The 15,073-nt window shown below is 41.3% G+C and overlaps 1 protein-coding gene across 2 annotated transcripts; it reads left to right on the top strand.

Moving 5' to 3' along the window:
• Positions 1–1,533: 1,533 nt before the first annotated feature.
• On the top strand, positions 1,534–8,979 carry SPRY1 (sprouty RTK signaling antagonist 1). 2 transcript variants are annotated; one of them, XM_033215196.1, is made up of 3 exons: positions 1,534–2,123; positions 2,807–3,717; positions 6,763–8,979. In XM_033215196.1, the coding sequence occupies exon 3, from the start codon at positions 6,818–6,820 to the stop codon at positions 7,775–7,777; it is 960 nt and encodes a 319-aa protein (XP_033071087.1). In that variant the 5' UTR covers positions 1,534–2,123; positions 2,807–3,717; positions 6,763–6,817; the 3' UTR covers positions 7,778–8,979. The 2 variants fall into 2 exon arrangements, with proteins under 2 accessions (XP_033071087.1, XP_033071088.1); XM_033215197.1 differs by lacking the exons at positions 1,534–2,123; positions 2,807–3,717 and adding an exon at positions 4,085–4,995.
• The last annotated feature ends 6,094 nt before the right edge of the window (positions 8,980–15,073 follow it).

The raw sequence follows: 15,073 nt of genomic DNA on the forward strand, positions 1-15,073 counted from the left end.
AAAAATGTATACTTTAAGCTAAAAATTTAGAATTGCTACAAAGTCTTACAGTTGTAGGGAATCAGAAGGAGAGGCAGGTTTCATTCAATGTCTTTTAGATCCAAGGTGACAGGGCTATACTTACATTTATTTGTAATGTAATATTTAGAGAAAAACATATTAATGCATTTTAGCGCTAAATGACGTGGAGGGTTATTGATCAACTCTGTACAGCAGATTTGATTTCTTAATACAACATGGCCTATGGTGATGGTGTTTTAGATAAAAATCTCATGGATTTTATTTATTATTGTAATTTAAAAATGCTTGATCTCGTGAAAATTATTTTAATACATTTCTGGTTGAAATACAGTGTATTTGCAATAGAAATCTTTCAAATATATTTTGTAGGATTTATGAAGGTAGAATGTTCAGTGCTCCCTCTCCTGGTTTTATCATATTGGTGAACTGACCTCTCAGCTCACAATTGTGGTAACTGAAGAACCAAATAAGATACTCTGATATGATATTCTATTTTTGATTTGTCTATTCCAAACGCATTCACAAGAAACCTATCCATCACTAGTAAAATTTCATTACATCCCAAAATCTAATGTGATCTATGAAAAAAATACAATTTAATCAATTTTATTCTTTTAAATAGCCTATTTTAATACAATTCATAATATTGAGAGTGAATATGTAGCTTTTTGGCTTGATTCTTATTCTACACTATTTTCTAGTGATGCTTTTTTATTGTTATTGATGTTCTTAATAATGCTCTGTGTTCTTTAGAAGCAATTCCAAACACAACTTTAATTTTTGAAAGTGCTCAGACATTTGAAAGTCCAGTGTGTGTGTGTGTGTGTGTGTGTGTGTATTATGTATGTATATATTTATAAAGTTTCAACAGGACCACTTGCTATTGTAAATAAGGAGACTAAACAATGTTCTTTGAACTAAAAATTTCCATACTTATATTTATATATGGTTTAGATTCTAGTTTTGTTTTTGTTTACTTTGTTTTTGCCAGACTTTAAGCTACTCCTGATATATAGTACCTAGAAAAATATTTCCTTTCCACTAAGTTTTTGGTTTTTAGGTGGCTTTTAAAAGTTTCTACGGAACCTTCAATTCCACATAAAGTTATCCTCACTGCAGCATGAAAAGGCACAATTTTGATAATAAATGTCTAAAATCCTGTAGTTTGTAAGAAAGCAGAAAGCAAGTTTCCTACTTAAAGTGTTTTTTTCCCAGTCACATCAGCTATTACTAAGAATTATAAAACTTCTTGATAAATTTTTTCTATTCTAATTAATTGACTAAATATACGGGTTGATATTTTTTTGCAAAAATATACAACTATATTACAAAATTGAAATAATTTGGTTTTTTCTCCATGTGCTTGATTTTTGGGAAATCATATAATAAGCCAAGGTAAAGCAATTATTTAAAAAACCCACAGCAGAAAATTTCCCCTTTATTACATATCCTTATATTACATTTGCAATAAGGAGTGCCACCTTTTGAACTTTAGGTTTCACATATTCTGAACTTTGTTGTAAATAGGAACTGTAATGTTATGTAATCATCTTTTTGTGTCAAGATACATTTTCCCTCTAGTTGATCAGAAGTGATGACTTGGCATACAACTTTTTTCATTTTCTTTTATTCTTCACAATTCTTTTCTAATTCAGCTTTAGAGTCCACCGATCCTTTTAACTGAGATCGACAACTAAAGATTGCTAACTAAATCCGAATGTATTCCTCTATGACAAACTGCATTTGCAGAATTTTTAGAGGCACTCCCGAAGTTTTAAGAGGATGTTTATTACACAAGTCTGTAGGGCAACATTTCCAAGTTGGTACACAGAAACGAAAAAGGAAACGATAGTTAAGGAAATCCTGTTCCAGGTTTTCGGGCAGCCCGAGTGATTGACACATGATATCACCGGAGGCGTGTCCTGGAGTGGAGGTGGAGGTGGAGGCTAGGAGCTGAAATTCTGCGGAGCCCGAGTGAGATCGCTCTGTAAAGCACGCAGTGGTTTGCAGCGTGATATCAGCAGAGTTCCCTGCCCTGGATAAGGAACAGCTACAGTCGCTGTTAAATGTGCCTGAAAAGCAATTTGCAATCTTTGCATTAGGTAAGTACTGTTTCCTTCCGTAGACATTTTAGGAAAGCTAAGGTGAGAAATGTTGACTTTTGCAAGGAACTTAACATTTATTTCTTTGAACTTGCTTTCGAGCCAAGATTACTTGTTGCCATTCAAAACACCGGTAGCATTCCCACTGCTAAAACTAATGCTCTTAAAGTAGATGCTACCGCTAAAAGAAAAAGCAGGGTCCCTTTCACCTTTCTTTCCTTAACCGAACAGTAGCAAGTTTAAAGTCTGAAACGATCGAATATGTGAAACAGAGGGCCGTTAATGCCTTTATGCGAAGAGGGGCTGGCACTCGGTGTGTGCACCAAATGCGTGTTTGTTTAGGCATTGTTGGCGACCGAATCCCGAGCGAAGCATTGGTTTAAAACCTGAATTTCCCGTCTCTGTGTATTGATTTCTAACGCGCAGAGGCGTTGCTTGAACGTTGTTTGAACTCCTAGGCATTCCACGGGGCAAAAGCACCTCGGCAAAAACGTGCAGGACTGCATGTTACTTTGGTTCGCGGCTGACAAGCCGACTGTGCGCCGGCCTGTCAATCACCGGGAGTAGCAACAGGGAGCACATGGCAACGGGCTGCGGGCGAGCTGGCCAGCAGCCCGCCCCGGGTCCCAGCCCTTCGAAGAAAGGGACATTCACGAGCTTCTATCTCTAATCCTCTGTCGCAGGCATTTCGGCCGTGGAACCGCAGGCTCGGAGGACTGGGTGTGAGCGCTGCCCAGGAGAGGCTGACCTGCCGGGACCGGAGTGCCCAGGGCCGTTGTGCCCCTACTTGCCCAACGTGCGGGATCGGCAAAGCGCCTCGGCCTGCGCGGGGGACAAGGAACGACGCCCGCCTCTCTTTCTCCGACAAGGATCCCCAAACCTCGCTCTCTTCACCCCTCCCCGCTAAAAAAAAAAAAGGGGGGGGGGGTAAAAAAAAATCCCCTCCCCGCTCCCGGCCGCGGCGGCCTCTGCCTGGCAGGCGCGTGTTCCGGGGTCTTGCCGGGGGCCTGCGCGGCTCCGTGATCCGCCCGCCAACGCCGGTTCGGGCCCCGACCTGGGCGCCGCGTAGTCTCGAACCCCCGTGACGTGGATTTTTCACTCGTCAGGAGGCCGCCATCCTTTCCTTCGTTCCCTGCAAGGAGCGACCAGAACCCGAGAAGTTCTCTGAGCATACCGTGCGGTCAGCTGGCCAGTCACGCACTCCACTCCCCGCCACTCCCCTACTTGTTTTTCTGAGACTTGGGGAGCCTTCCTGAAAGGATTTGTAAAAACTGGTTCTTGGAAGGGGGCTGCAGGAGAAGACCTCCCGAGGTGGATGTTACTGAGCCGCCCGGGGAGTGCCAGCCGTGAGAGGTCCGGGCCCGGCCGCGCGGAGCCGCGGGAGAACTGCCCTCCGCAGCCGGAAGGGGGCTGCGGGGAGCGCTCCTGACCGGTGGCGGCGGGGGCGGGGGAGGCCGCGGGCCGAGGCGCCGCAGCTCAGGCGATGCCGCCTCGCCCTCCCCGCAGCGGTTGATGCGGCGCGTGCACGCCACCGCCCGCACCAGGACCTGGGCCGGGTCGCACGGCTTGGCCCCCGGCCCGCGCTTCGGCCTAGGTGAGTGTGTGCGGCGGCCGCCCTGGGCCCGCGGGGTGGTAGGCGCGCGGGCGGGGCTTGCTTGGCGCGGCAGGTGCGGACTCGGCGGCGCTGCTGCCCGGGCCAGGCTCCGGGAGGGGAGGGGAGAGGGACGACCCCGCGCGGCGCGGCCCCTCCCGCCGCTCCTTGCTCCCCCGGGGGCGCTCAAGGTTGGGTGGCGGGGTGGGCGACGGTCCGCGGCTGCGGAACGAAACAAGACAGGGTCTCCCCCATCCCTGATTACTCGGAGCGGCGGCGCGATGGCCCAGGTTGTCCTCTCGGAGAGCCCTTCACGCCCAAGAGGGATTCCTGGCGGCTCTGGGGATGTCCCTGGGGGCCCTCTGTGGAGGAGTGTGCCTCTGGCCGGGGACCGGCAAAGGCTGTGTGTGTGTGTGTGTGTGTGTGTAGGCAAATGCTCGGAATTCGCCCGTCAGCTCCTCGATAGAATTAGCCAGCCCCAAAGCCAGCCGCAATTTTCTTCTTATTTGGAGCTCAGTGCAAAGACAAGGAAGGGGAGAGGGCACTGCCACTTTAAAAGTGGGGAAGTCGGCCGGGCGCGGTGGCTCACACCTGTAATCCCAGCACTTGGGGAGGCCGAGGCGTGTTGATCACCTGAGGTCAGGAGTTCGAGACCAGCCTGGCCAACATGACGAAACCCTGTATTTATTGCAAATACAAAAATTAGGCTACCGTGGTGGCGCGCCACTGTAGTCGCAGCTACTCGAGAGACTGAGGCAGGAGAATCGCTTGAACCCGGCAGGCGGAGGTTGCAGTGAGCCAAGATACTGCCACCACTGCACTCCAGCCTGGGAGACAAAGTGAGACTCCGTCTCAAAACAACAATAACAAAAAAAGTGGGGAAGTCCGCCCTCCTGAGCTCATGGTAACCTCAGCCTCCTCCCCTCCTCCTGCCGGAGAGAGAGGGAGAGAGTACTTGTTTTCATTCATAACTTTTTCCTTTTCCTTCCTCCGTCAACTATTTATTCAGTACAGATTGCAGAGGGCGCAGCTCCACCGTGGTAACGCAATGTGGCCGCTCTTGCGCTGGCTTCTTTCTCCCTAGCCCTCGGTGAACCCAGCTTTTCCTTTAAAGTATAGACAAATCCTTGCTTAGGGTCAGTCAGACCGTGGGCTTGCTTTGGGCGCCCGCGTGGACGCTGAAGGCTCTTCATGATTTGTCAGAAACCTTGGTGGGCCACGCAAAAAATGTGTTGGAAATCCACGGTGATCCTTGGTATGGTGATGGGATTGTCCGAAAAGGTATTCTACTTCCATTCGCGTTTTCTTGGGGAAGGCAGTGTGCCGAGCGCGTGTGAGCGTGTTTGGGGCTTGTCCAAGACTGTCACTGCTTGAAAATGGGCTTTTCTTCGGATCAGAGGTGGCGAATTTTCTTTGCTTTTAATTTTTTGTCTGATAACTTCATTTCCCAACTAGTATGAAGTTTGTTACAACTGTCATTGGAAATGCAAATTAAAGTTGTGCCTGGTGTTTGTTTTGAGTTACATTATTCAAATCCTCTACGGTTTTGCGTTTCGTGTGGAATCTGGCTTAGTACTTTTAGCTACCTTTTGCTTTCAAAGCACTGAGTTAAGAAATTCTTGAAGAAGAGGAATAATTGTGCAGGAGTCAGGATTAGATGTTGAGGACCCCAAGACTAAATCCCCGTAGGTTATGAATGTGTTACTCCTCCTGCGCAAAGAAGGTAGAATAAAGTAGAAACTTGAGAGAGCTGAGTTGTGAAAACGAGGGGGAGCTCCAAGAAGTTAACATAGAAGGCATAGTTTAGAGACATTAGTTTAGGAAATATAGGAAATGGACTTCTTTCTGCTTTCTGCATGGTTTATTCCTTAAACCATGTTTTTTGCCTCAGGTTGGTAGTGGAGAATGGACATTTCTTTTTCTTTTCATTCTTGAATTGGGTCGACTCTATAGACTTTAGAAGCAATTTGTGTGAAAAATGCTCTAGTTCACCATTGAAAGCAGAAACTTTTATCTTTGGTAGTTTGTGAAGAACACATTATAAATTAGAAATTTACTATTAGTATGGAAATACAACTGCTTATTTTTATCTGGATATCAGTGTGCTGATTTTGTTACAAGAAGCACATTGAATCAGTTGGCAGTCCTTTTGAAAATCAAGGTCTGTCACGTAAATACAGATTTTTAAATTAGAGGAAATACAGATAATTAAAACGGCCAGGATTTAAATACACTGCGTATGTACCTACACTACATTTATTTGTGCATAAAACTTGTTTTGTGAGTGAGCCCTTCAGCTTAAAAAAAAATCCTCTCAGGATTTCAAATGTGAGTACTGTTACATCATTCACTGGACTATACATTGAGTCTTGTGTGTGTGTGTTTGTAGCTACAAAACACCAAGAACCGTTGTGTACCTGATGCATTTATTTTTGCATCTCATAGATGAATAATAAGGTAGTTTTAAAATTCTGATTTATACAGAAAATTACCTTTTATTTTGCGATTTCATTTTAGAGTCTTAATTTTTTAATGCCTTAATTTTTTTCATCATTAATCTAATGCTTATAACAGCACACAACAAAAAGGCTGTAGCACCAAAGCCATTCTCAATTTCTTAAAAGGTAGACATTTTCCTTTATGGAAACCACCTATGAACTGATAACTGAGCTTTCTTTAGATGAGAGTTATTCTCCTGCTTATACTCAATATTCCCTGCGAAGGCATGCTCCATTTTAATTGTTAGATTCACAAACAGGAAGGCATTACTTCCTCTTGATTCTGCTTCTTAAAAGTTGGAAAAACTTGTAATGTTTATGGCATGGGGTCTCTTGTTTACAATTGTCCTCTATGATGTGGTCCCCAGCCTCTCCTGGAATTGGACACTGGCCAGGACCCCAGCATCATTGTAATCCACTGATGAAGGAGATCATTATTAGGTGGTTTAGTCAATTTGTGACTTGACAGGATTTCCCTCCCCCCACCCCCACAAAAAATGCTTCCTGTCATTTATTTTCTCTGTTTTTTTCATCTTTGATTTCCTTTTAGGATTTCAGATGCATGCCAGGTTTCCACTGATTGCCAGAACTCGAGATCACTACACATGGATCCCCAAAATCAACATGGCAGTGGCAGTTCGTTAGTTGTGATCCAGCAACCTTCTTTGGATAGCCGTCAGAGATTAGACTATGAGAGAGAGATTCAGCCTGCTGCTATTTTGTCGTTAGACCAGATCAAGGCCATAAGAGGCAGCAATGAATACACAGAAGGGCCTTCAGTGGTGAAAAGACCTGCTCCTCGGACAGCACCAAGACAAGAAAAGCATGAGAGGACTCATGAAATCATACCAATTAATGTGAATAATAACTACGAGCACAGACACACAAGCCACCTGGGACATGCAGTACTCCCCAATAATGCCAGGGGCCCCATTTTGAGCAGATCAACCAGCACTGGCAGTGCAGCCAGCTCTGGGAGCAACAGCAGTGCCTCTTCTGAACAGGGACTGTTAGGAAGGTCACCACCAACCAGACCAGTCCCTGGTCATAGGTCTGAGAGGGCAATCCGGACCCAGCCCAAGCCGCTGATTGTGGATGACTTGAAGGGTTCCTTGAAAGAGGACCTGACACAGCACAAGTTCATTTGTGAACAGTGTGGGAAGTGCAAGTGTGGAGAATGCACGGCTCCCAGGACCCTGCCATCCTGTTTGGCCTGTAACCGGCAGTGCCTTTGCTCTGCTGAGAGCATGGTGGAATATGGAACCTGCATGTGCTTAGTCAAGGGCATCTTCTACCACTGCTCCAATGACGACGAAGGGGATTCCTACTCAGATAATCCTTGCTCCTGTTCACAGTCACACTGCTGCTCTAGATACCTGTGTATGGGAGCCATGTCTTTATTTTTACCTTGCTTACTCTGTTATCCTCCTGCTAAAGGATGCCTGAAGCTGTGCAGGGGGTGTTATGACTGGATCCATCGCCCAGGGTGCAGATGTAAGAACTCCAACACTGTCTATTGTAAGCTGGAGAGCTGCCCCTCCCGGGGTCAGGATAAACCATCATGATTTTTGGAGGTGGGTTGTACCTCCTGAGCTTCCAGCTTTCAAGCTGTGGCTATTTTTTTTTTCTTCTTCTTCTTTTCTTTAGAATTTTTCCCCATTTCCCACCTTCTCTTCCCCTGTTCCCAAGGTCTGACTCATGGATTTTTCTCTTCCTTCATGGATGATCTTCAGTAAGAGTGGACTGGGAAACTGCACCTGGCTCCCACTTACGACAAGAGCCTCTGCCATCCACTTGAGAGGGTATTGAGAGCCAGTGGGCTTTGTGTAGCCTTTTTGTTCTGCAAGCAACTTTCTAGAGTTGTATACATGAACATACACCCACACCCAGACTACAGTGATTTAGAGTTGTTTTGACTGGGTACTGTGGGAGCAGGGAAATTGGTTTTTAAAAAAGCAACCGTTTAATTGCTTAAATAAGCTATGTATTCAATCTGTCTCCAGTTAGGGCTATCTTCCTAGCATTGGCCCCTTAAGTAGCATGGGGGATGTATTGTTTGCTATAACGTAAAAATTTTCCTTTAACCACTGCCCTCTGCTTCTTGTCCTTCCAAGTTCTTTCCCCTCAGTTTTGGTGTTGTCTTACTCTGGAGATGCCAAGTGTATTTTTTCTTTCTATGTAATTTTAGATTCGCTTTACAATGTAAATCTTCACATTGGAGATATATTGGTTGGACCTTGCCCATCTTCACTCTAGCCTTCGTATTTGTGAAGGACTCAACCACCTTCCTTCTTCGCCCCATGCTTCTCACCAAATTTTTGTTGTCATTGAGGGCACTTGGATAACTCAAGTTGATATTTATAGCTGATCAATCTATAGGTGTCACAGAACTATGCTGCCTAAAGTGATCTTGGCTCCTTAATGGTCCTTTTCGCCCCTTGGATAGTTAACAGCTGAGTAATTCTCATCTCTTCTGTATTTTCATTGCCTTAACCACCAATTGTGGTGCTTTTTGTATATTTTATGTATAAATCACAAAGTTGAATTCTGACTATTTTTAAGACAAAAGTCTGTTAAACTTTTTTATTGTAAAGAATATTTATTATGCGAATCTCTATTATTTTATGGTATTTATTGCAAAAGACTGTTGAAATGTACTCATGTCTGAATATAACAAAATATCAATACTTAACGGAAAATAAGGTGACACGAAGAAAGTACACATGTTAACTATAATGCAGAAAATATATTAATTAATGAAACTGTCTCTTGATTTCTTCATTTATTAGCCTGTACTATTATGATGATTTTTGCTTATTTGCTTTGACGTTTTCTTCTTACACACTCATTTTACTTCTTTCCCTATAGATGCTGAATCTAGACATAGGTAAGCCCAAATTACGAAGCAGATAATTAGGTTGGTGCAAAAGTAATTGCAGTTTTGAGCCATTTTTAATGGCAAAAACAGTTATTTTGCACCAACCTGGTATTTCCTGGAAAGTACATTAATCAAAATTTTGTAATCCAAATTCTCTTTTAACAAATGCTCAAGTGAGTTATTTTATACAGTAAAAATTCTTTGTAATATTAAGTCTCTCCCTACTTTGACTATTTTGTAAGCATGAGGTTTTGTATATATTATAATTTCTTGAAATGGGGCATATCTACAGTAGAAACTTTTTAAAATGTTTATCTTAACTCTCGTAAGTTAATAAAAAGTTAGTTTGTCAGCTAGACTTAATGAACTTAGTTCTGTAGGTATGCTAGAAGTCTCTGGTACTGTCACTTTAATAAAGCATTCTAGAAGTTACCAAGGGAATAATTCACAACATCAGAGAGATTTCAAAAACATGCCTGTCCCTGCCTTTTCACTTGTTTCATAAGTCTAATGTGGCCTGACCAAATTACACCTCATCAAGTCCTGTGCAATAAGAAACCTGAGGGCCTAAAATTTTATGGAGAAAAAGTAAATATTTTAAATCTTATTTTTTAGTCTGGTGAAACTACTACATAGCTGGAATCTTTGGGTCTGATAAAATATTTGGTCATTTGAGTACTCAGAATACACCGTTTTAAGTTTGATAAAATTTTATTCATGTGAGTCCTCAGTCTCACTAACTCCCTATGACTAAGTGATATGTCAGTCATTATCTGCATTTGAAAATAATTCTTTGCATTTGAGAATAAGATATTGACATAATTTGAACCCAGGTTATCAAAGCTCTTACCCAGCTTTTTTTTGGTCATTATTCATGGATGGTTTGGCTGTTAGTTTAAGAGTACGTATTTGTTCTTTGTAAATAGACTTTGACTTTGTTTTATATAGACAAGGTATAATTGGTAGAAACTTGTTTTAGTGCTTTTCCATCAAGCTGCTAAACCTATTAGTTGGCAATGTGATATTTAATCCATCAAATATCTCCTTTATGCTTTGAAATCAGGAGGATTTTTAAAAGTGAATAGTTGTGTTTTGGAGGCTACTTCACAATCTGTAGCATTTTAAAATGTGAACTTGAGTGTTCTCCTCTGATACTCAAGTTATGTAATGTTATCACTGGTCCTTTCATATTTATGGAGTATTTTCATTGAGATGTGGCTTCTTAATGAAGTGTATAAACACAGACTTCTTCAAAATACTGTGTGGGTTTTTTTTCCGGTATTATTTAGACCCTTAGTATAATTAGTTGGAGTAAGAGCTGTCTTTAGCTGTAATAACCAGACTAAGAAGCAGTAGTTTTTACTGAAAGAAATTTATAACTTTTATGAGAATGAAGTATGCTGTGGAGTTTTAACTTCTGGCTCTATATATGCAGAATACATGAAAAATATTAAGTTGGTGGTCTGCTGCTTCAAGGACTGTATGTGAACTCTGGCATAATGGCAAGTCTGTACTTGGAAGGAGCAATCGGTTAGAGGTTCAGATTTCTACAAGAGGCTTGTCAGGTGGCAAAGCATAAACACTGATTCGAAACTTCCTCCTTTGTGATGGTTTAAACATAGGAAGAAGAAATATAAGAGTGTGTCCTCATAAGAGCTTATGGGCCCTAGGCTCTTGAACCTAATGCTGATCATCATTTTAAAGTGCTAAGGCTTTAAAGCATCAGCTGAAATTTCTTACAATGCCGCTGCCACTTATTAAATACTGTTGAATGAAAAACAACATGCCAAATAGATGGGCTAACCTTTTTATTCCACACATTTGTCCCTCTTCCCCAGCAAGTACAGCTTGACAGAATGGATGTTTTTGTTACCTGGTTCCTTTCCAGTATATTTTCTGACTGCCAATTTTTTCATTTCAAACAAGCCTTATTTAGATAGTTTAATAGTGAATAAACCAACATAGGACTTTTGTAATTGAGTAGTTTCCTGTTTACAGAGTTTATAAAATGTAACCTAGCAGAAAAAATGGAATGTGGAAAAGTAGACTTTTTTGTGTGTGAAGGCCTAAAGTGAATCTGCAAATATAGGATTATAATTACATGGTTTCCAAAATTGAAACCACAAAATATTTCCATTATTACCAAAAAATAAAAAAGCTTTAAAAACAGAGGTCTTTAAAGTGAAAAGAAATAAGTTAAAAACTATGTTTTTATCTTAAAATTGATAATGGAACCAGACTCAGGTGATTAATTTCCAGAGGATTTAATTTTTGAAATTATCCATTTTTCCTAAATCTTTTCTGTTTTTTAATGGAGTGGTGTATTTTGTAGCTATTTATGTGTCTGTTTGTCTATCTATCTATCTATCTATCTATCTATAGAGAGATAGCTCATATAAAAAATCCCTTTTGAAATATATTGAAATACTGAAACAAACTGGAAAAGTGTCTAAAAGCAGTTCTTATCCTAAACTCCCACTATACATTTTATTTTTAATTGCAAGAGCATTGGTGTTTTTAAATATGTTGAAAACAAAACTTTTAAGTCCTTTTGACCAACTAATGGTTGGATGGTTGTTTTTTCCATTACTTCACTGATTAGCTATAATCAAAATAGCCATGTATATACTTAACCTGACAGCTATTGATTCTTATAATAGTCTCTCAGATTATTACCAAGCCATTGTGCCATTATTGAACACCTCCTAGGAGCATTGTATACAGTAGAATTCTAGAACTAGAAATATATCTCAGAGTTTATCTTAATGTTTCTCAATCATGTATGAAAAGAAATAGATACCTAGTTTAAATATTAAGAAGTGTGTGTCATACCTCAGACCTGTATTAGAATAATCTTTGGGGGTGGGGCCTTGTATTCGTTATTTTCACAAAGTTTTTTGGGTGATTGTTTCAGGCAACTTTGGAACTGATTTATGTAGCTCACTGTCTTCACTTTGAGGATGTACAAACAAAGGCATGGCTTGAGAAGATAAACTGTTCATGTTTAGCTAGGGTAGAGCCTGAACTCTTTCATCTGACACAGGATTTTCTTCATTTCTTGTTCGTTTGTTTGATTTTTGGGATGAGGTCTCAATCTGTCACCCAGGTTGGAGTACAGCAGCGGCATGATCACCATTCACTGCAGCCTCCACCTCCTAGGCTCAAGCAATCCTCCCCTGCCTCAGCCTGTGAAGTAGCGGGGACCACAAGCAAATGCCACCATGGCCAGCTATTTTTTTTTTTTTTTTTTTTTTTTTTTTTTAGTAGAGACAGGTGTCTCCCTATGTTGCCCAGGCTGGGATTAAGCTGTCCTGCTTCAGCCTCCCAAATGCTGGGATTACAGGCACAAGCCATTGCACCTGTCCTCTTCATTGCTCAGCAACCAACTTAGTGTCTTTCTGCTGCAATTAACCCTTACTATTCCATCCTCTTTACCAGAAAATTTTTCCTTCATAATTAATGTATTTGACCATCATTTAGGAAATGTTTTTCTGCATATATTATTCATGCTTAGCTATCAGGAATAAGTAGTAAATGACTTCATTGCCATGATTATTTTTCATATGTTAATATTAAAATTAACAGTTTGAAAGTGGAACTTGTATTTCCTCTGGCTGGGTTTATATGGTAATAGAACAAATTAATCAGTTTCTGAAAGGAACAGTAACTTGGCATCTAGATTTAAGAACCTGTGTGATGGTACTTCTTATTTTTCTGGCTGCAGTAAGATTACAGTGATTAGAAGCTGCTTTACATTTTATATTTTGCATTATTTACAGAGATGGATGTCATCTTGCAGATAGAATCACAGTAGATACAGCAATAATTCTATTGCAGAAACTATCAGAGAACCTAGAACTGTTTCGAACTGGATATTTAGGTGCAGTATACTAGAAGCATCATTCACCAATGATGCTTTATTTAGTCCCAAGAATCTTTAGTCCAAGAATCTACTTAGTCTATATACAATAATAATCAAAATTATAATTTGATAAAATCAAAATAGTAATTTTTATGATAAAATAATCATAGAATCATTATTTCCTTCCTAGTAGAAGGAAATTTGAAGGTCATCTAATCCAGTCTTTTTATTTTAGAGATGAGAAGTCCAGGTTCAGAGAGGTTACTTGCCTAAAGTCATGATCTATTTGTGAAAATGAAGTAACATTGTATTAACTACTTGCTGGGCTGGGCCTGGTGGCTCACGCCTGTAATCCCAGCACTTTGGGAGTCCGAGGTGGGTGGATCAGGAGGTCAGGGGTTCGAGACCAGTCTGACCAACATGGTGAAACCCCGTCTCTACTAAAAATACAAAAATAGCCTGGCACGGTGCCGTGCGCCTGTAATCCCAGCTATTCAAGAGGCTGAGGAAGGAGAATCTCTTGAAGCCGGGAGGCAGAGGTTGCAGTGAGCCAAGATCACGCCACTGCACTCCAGCCGGGGCAACAGAGCGAGATTCCATCTCAAAAAATAATAAAGTAAAATAAAAATAAAAACTACTTCCTACATTTGTACATGTGGTAAATGGCTGGAAGGAAGGAAAGAGAGGTTGATTAAGGGGAGTGGAGATTGAACAAAATTTTGGATTATTTGTGCTAGAAAATTGAACACATTTGTTAAAGCACAATGGATTAATGATAGTCCATGGCGGAGAAATAAGTGCCATGAGGAGGGAGCCAGACAAAGCTAGCTAAGCAAACAAGATGCAAGTTTGAGAAAACTCAGTTCCAGTTTGGCTAGCAGTGGTTCTGCACATTAAAAGCAGCTGAGAGCAAAAGACACCACCCTCAGCAATGAACAAAAGCCTGTGCCTAGACCCCGCCTTAAGCTAGTTAAATCAGAATCTCTGAGAGTGGGCCTTGGCTTTCTTTTGTTTTAAAAGCACCCCAGATGATTCTACAGCTAGTCGAAAGCCTCTGAGTTAGATCATAGGTATGTATAGGGGAAATGCGGGAGATTAAAGTAGCAGAGATTAAGATAGGAAGGCCAATTTAGAAAAAGAAAGCCATAGGTATTATGGTCCTGATGCAGCTTGTAGGTTAGTAGGAAGGGAAAGGGGTGGGGTGTGAATGAGAGAAGTACTGTCCCTGGGGAATCTATAGGAATTTGCGGTTATTTGTATGTGGGTTTGAGTTGGAGAAAAGAATTGATACTGAGCTTTTGGATTTAGGCAAATGGGAAAATAACAGTTCTGTTAAAAGAAACGAGTGGGATTTGTTTGGGTTATGTGGGTTAGGAAATGTTATGAGTTCTACTGGGATAAACACAGATAATTATGAATAATAAAAGTCTAGCGTTTAAGAGAGGTGACAGCCCGTCATCCACATACAAGTGATAGGAGGTCCACAGTGTAGATCCCAAAGGAAAACAATGGAATTAAAAGCAGACTAGGGACAAACCTTGAGGAACATACCTACATTTAGGGAGCAGAGAGAGGATATAGAGCAAATCAGTAAGAGAGAGATGGTCGAAGAAGCATAGGCACCAAGAGATTGGTATGTTTTAGAATCTAAAGCAGAAGACTTGTAAGGTGGAAATTAATAATCAAATGTGAAAAGTTGCAGAGACTCCCAACTAAATTTAGTGAGTGGTATTTAGGTGAAATTGTAATGAAAACCAGATTGCATGGGATTAAGAAATGAGTGGGAAGTAAGGATATGCAGGGTAACAGTTTCAGGCTGTTCACTGTAGACATCTGAGATGATAGGAAAGTAACTAGAGGCAGGTAAACAGCTGAGACTGTTTATAGAATAACAGAAACTTGAGCCTTTTTGCAGAAAGACAGCATGGGCAGTTGAGAGGGAGAAGAGGGAAGAGCTCCAGGAGCACAATCCTGGAGGAGCGGGGAGGAGATGGAAGCGAAAACACAAAGAGGAGCTTTAACCTTGGCAAGACAGTTCTTCTCTCAGAGTAAAGGAAAAAATAAGAGAGGGAAGAAACAGATGTAATGGAATTTTAAGAGAGAGAGGAGGAAATTGTCAAA

The sequence above is a fragment of the Trachypithecus francoisi genome, unplaced genomic scaffold (genome assembly GCF_009764315.1).
Source record: "Trachypithecus francoisi isolate TF-2019V2 unplaced genomic scaffold, Tfra_2.0 Lachesis_group1, whole genome shotgun sequence".
NCBI classification, from domain to species: domain Eukaryota; kingdom Metazoa; phylum Chordata; class Mammalia; order Primates; family Cercopithecidae; genus Trachypithecus; species Trachypithecus francoisi.

What these genes read in the sequence shown, in the direction of transcription:
- SPRY1 (XM_033215196.1), top strand. Translation starts at nt 6,818, where the DNA reads ATGGATCCCCAAAATCAACATGGCAGTGGCAGTTCGTTAGTTGTGATC.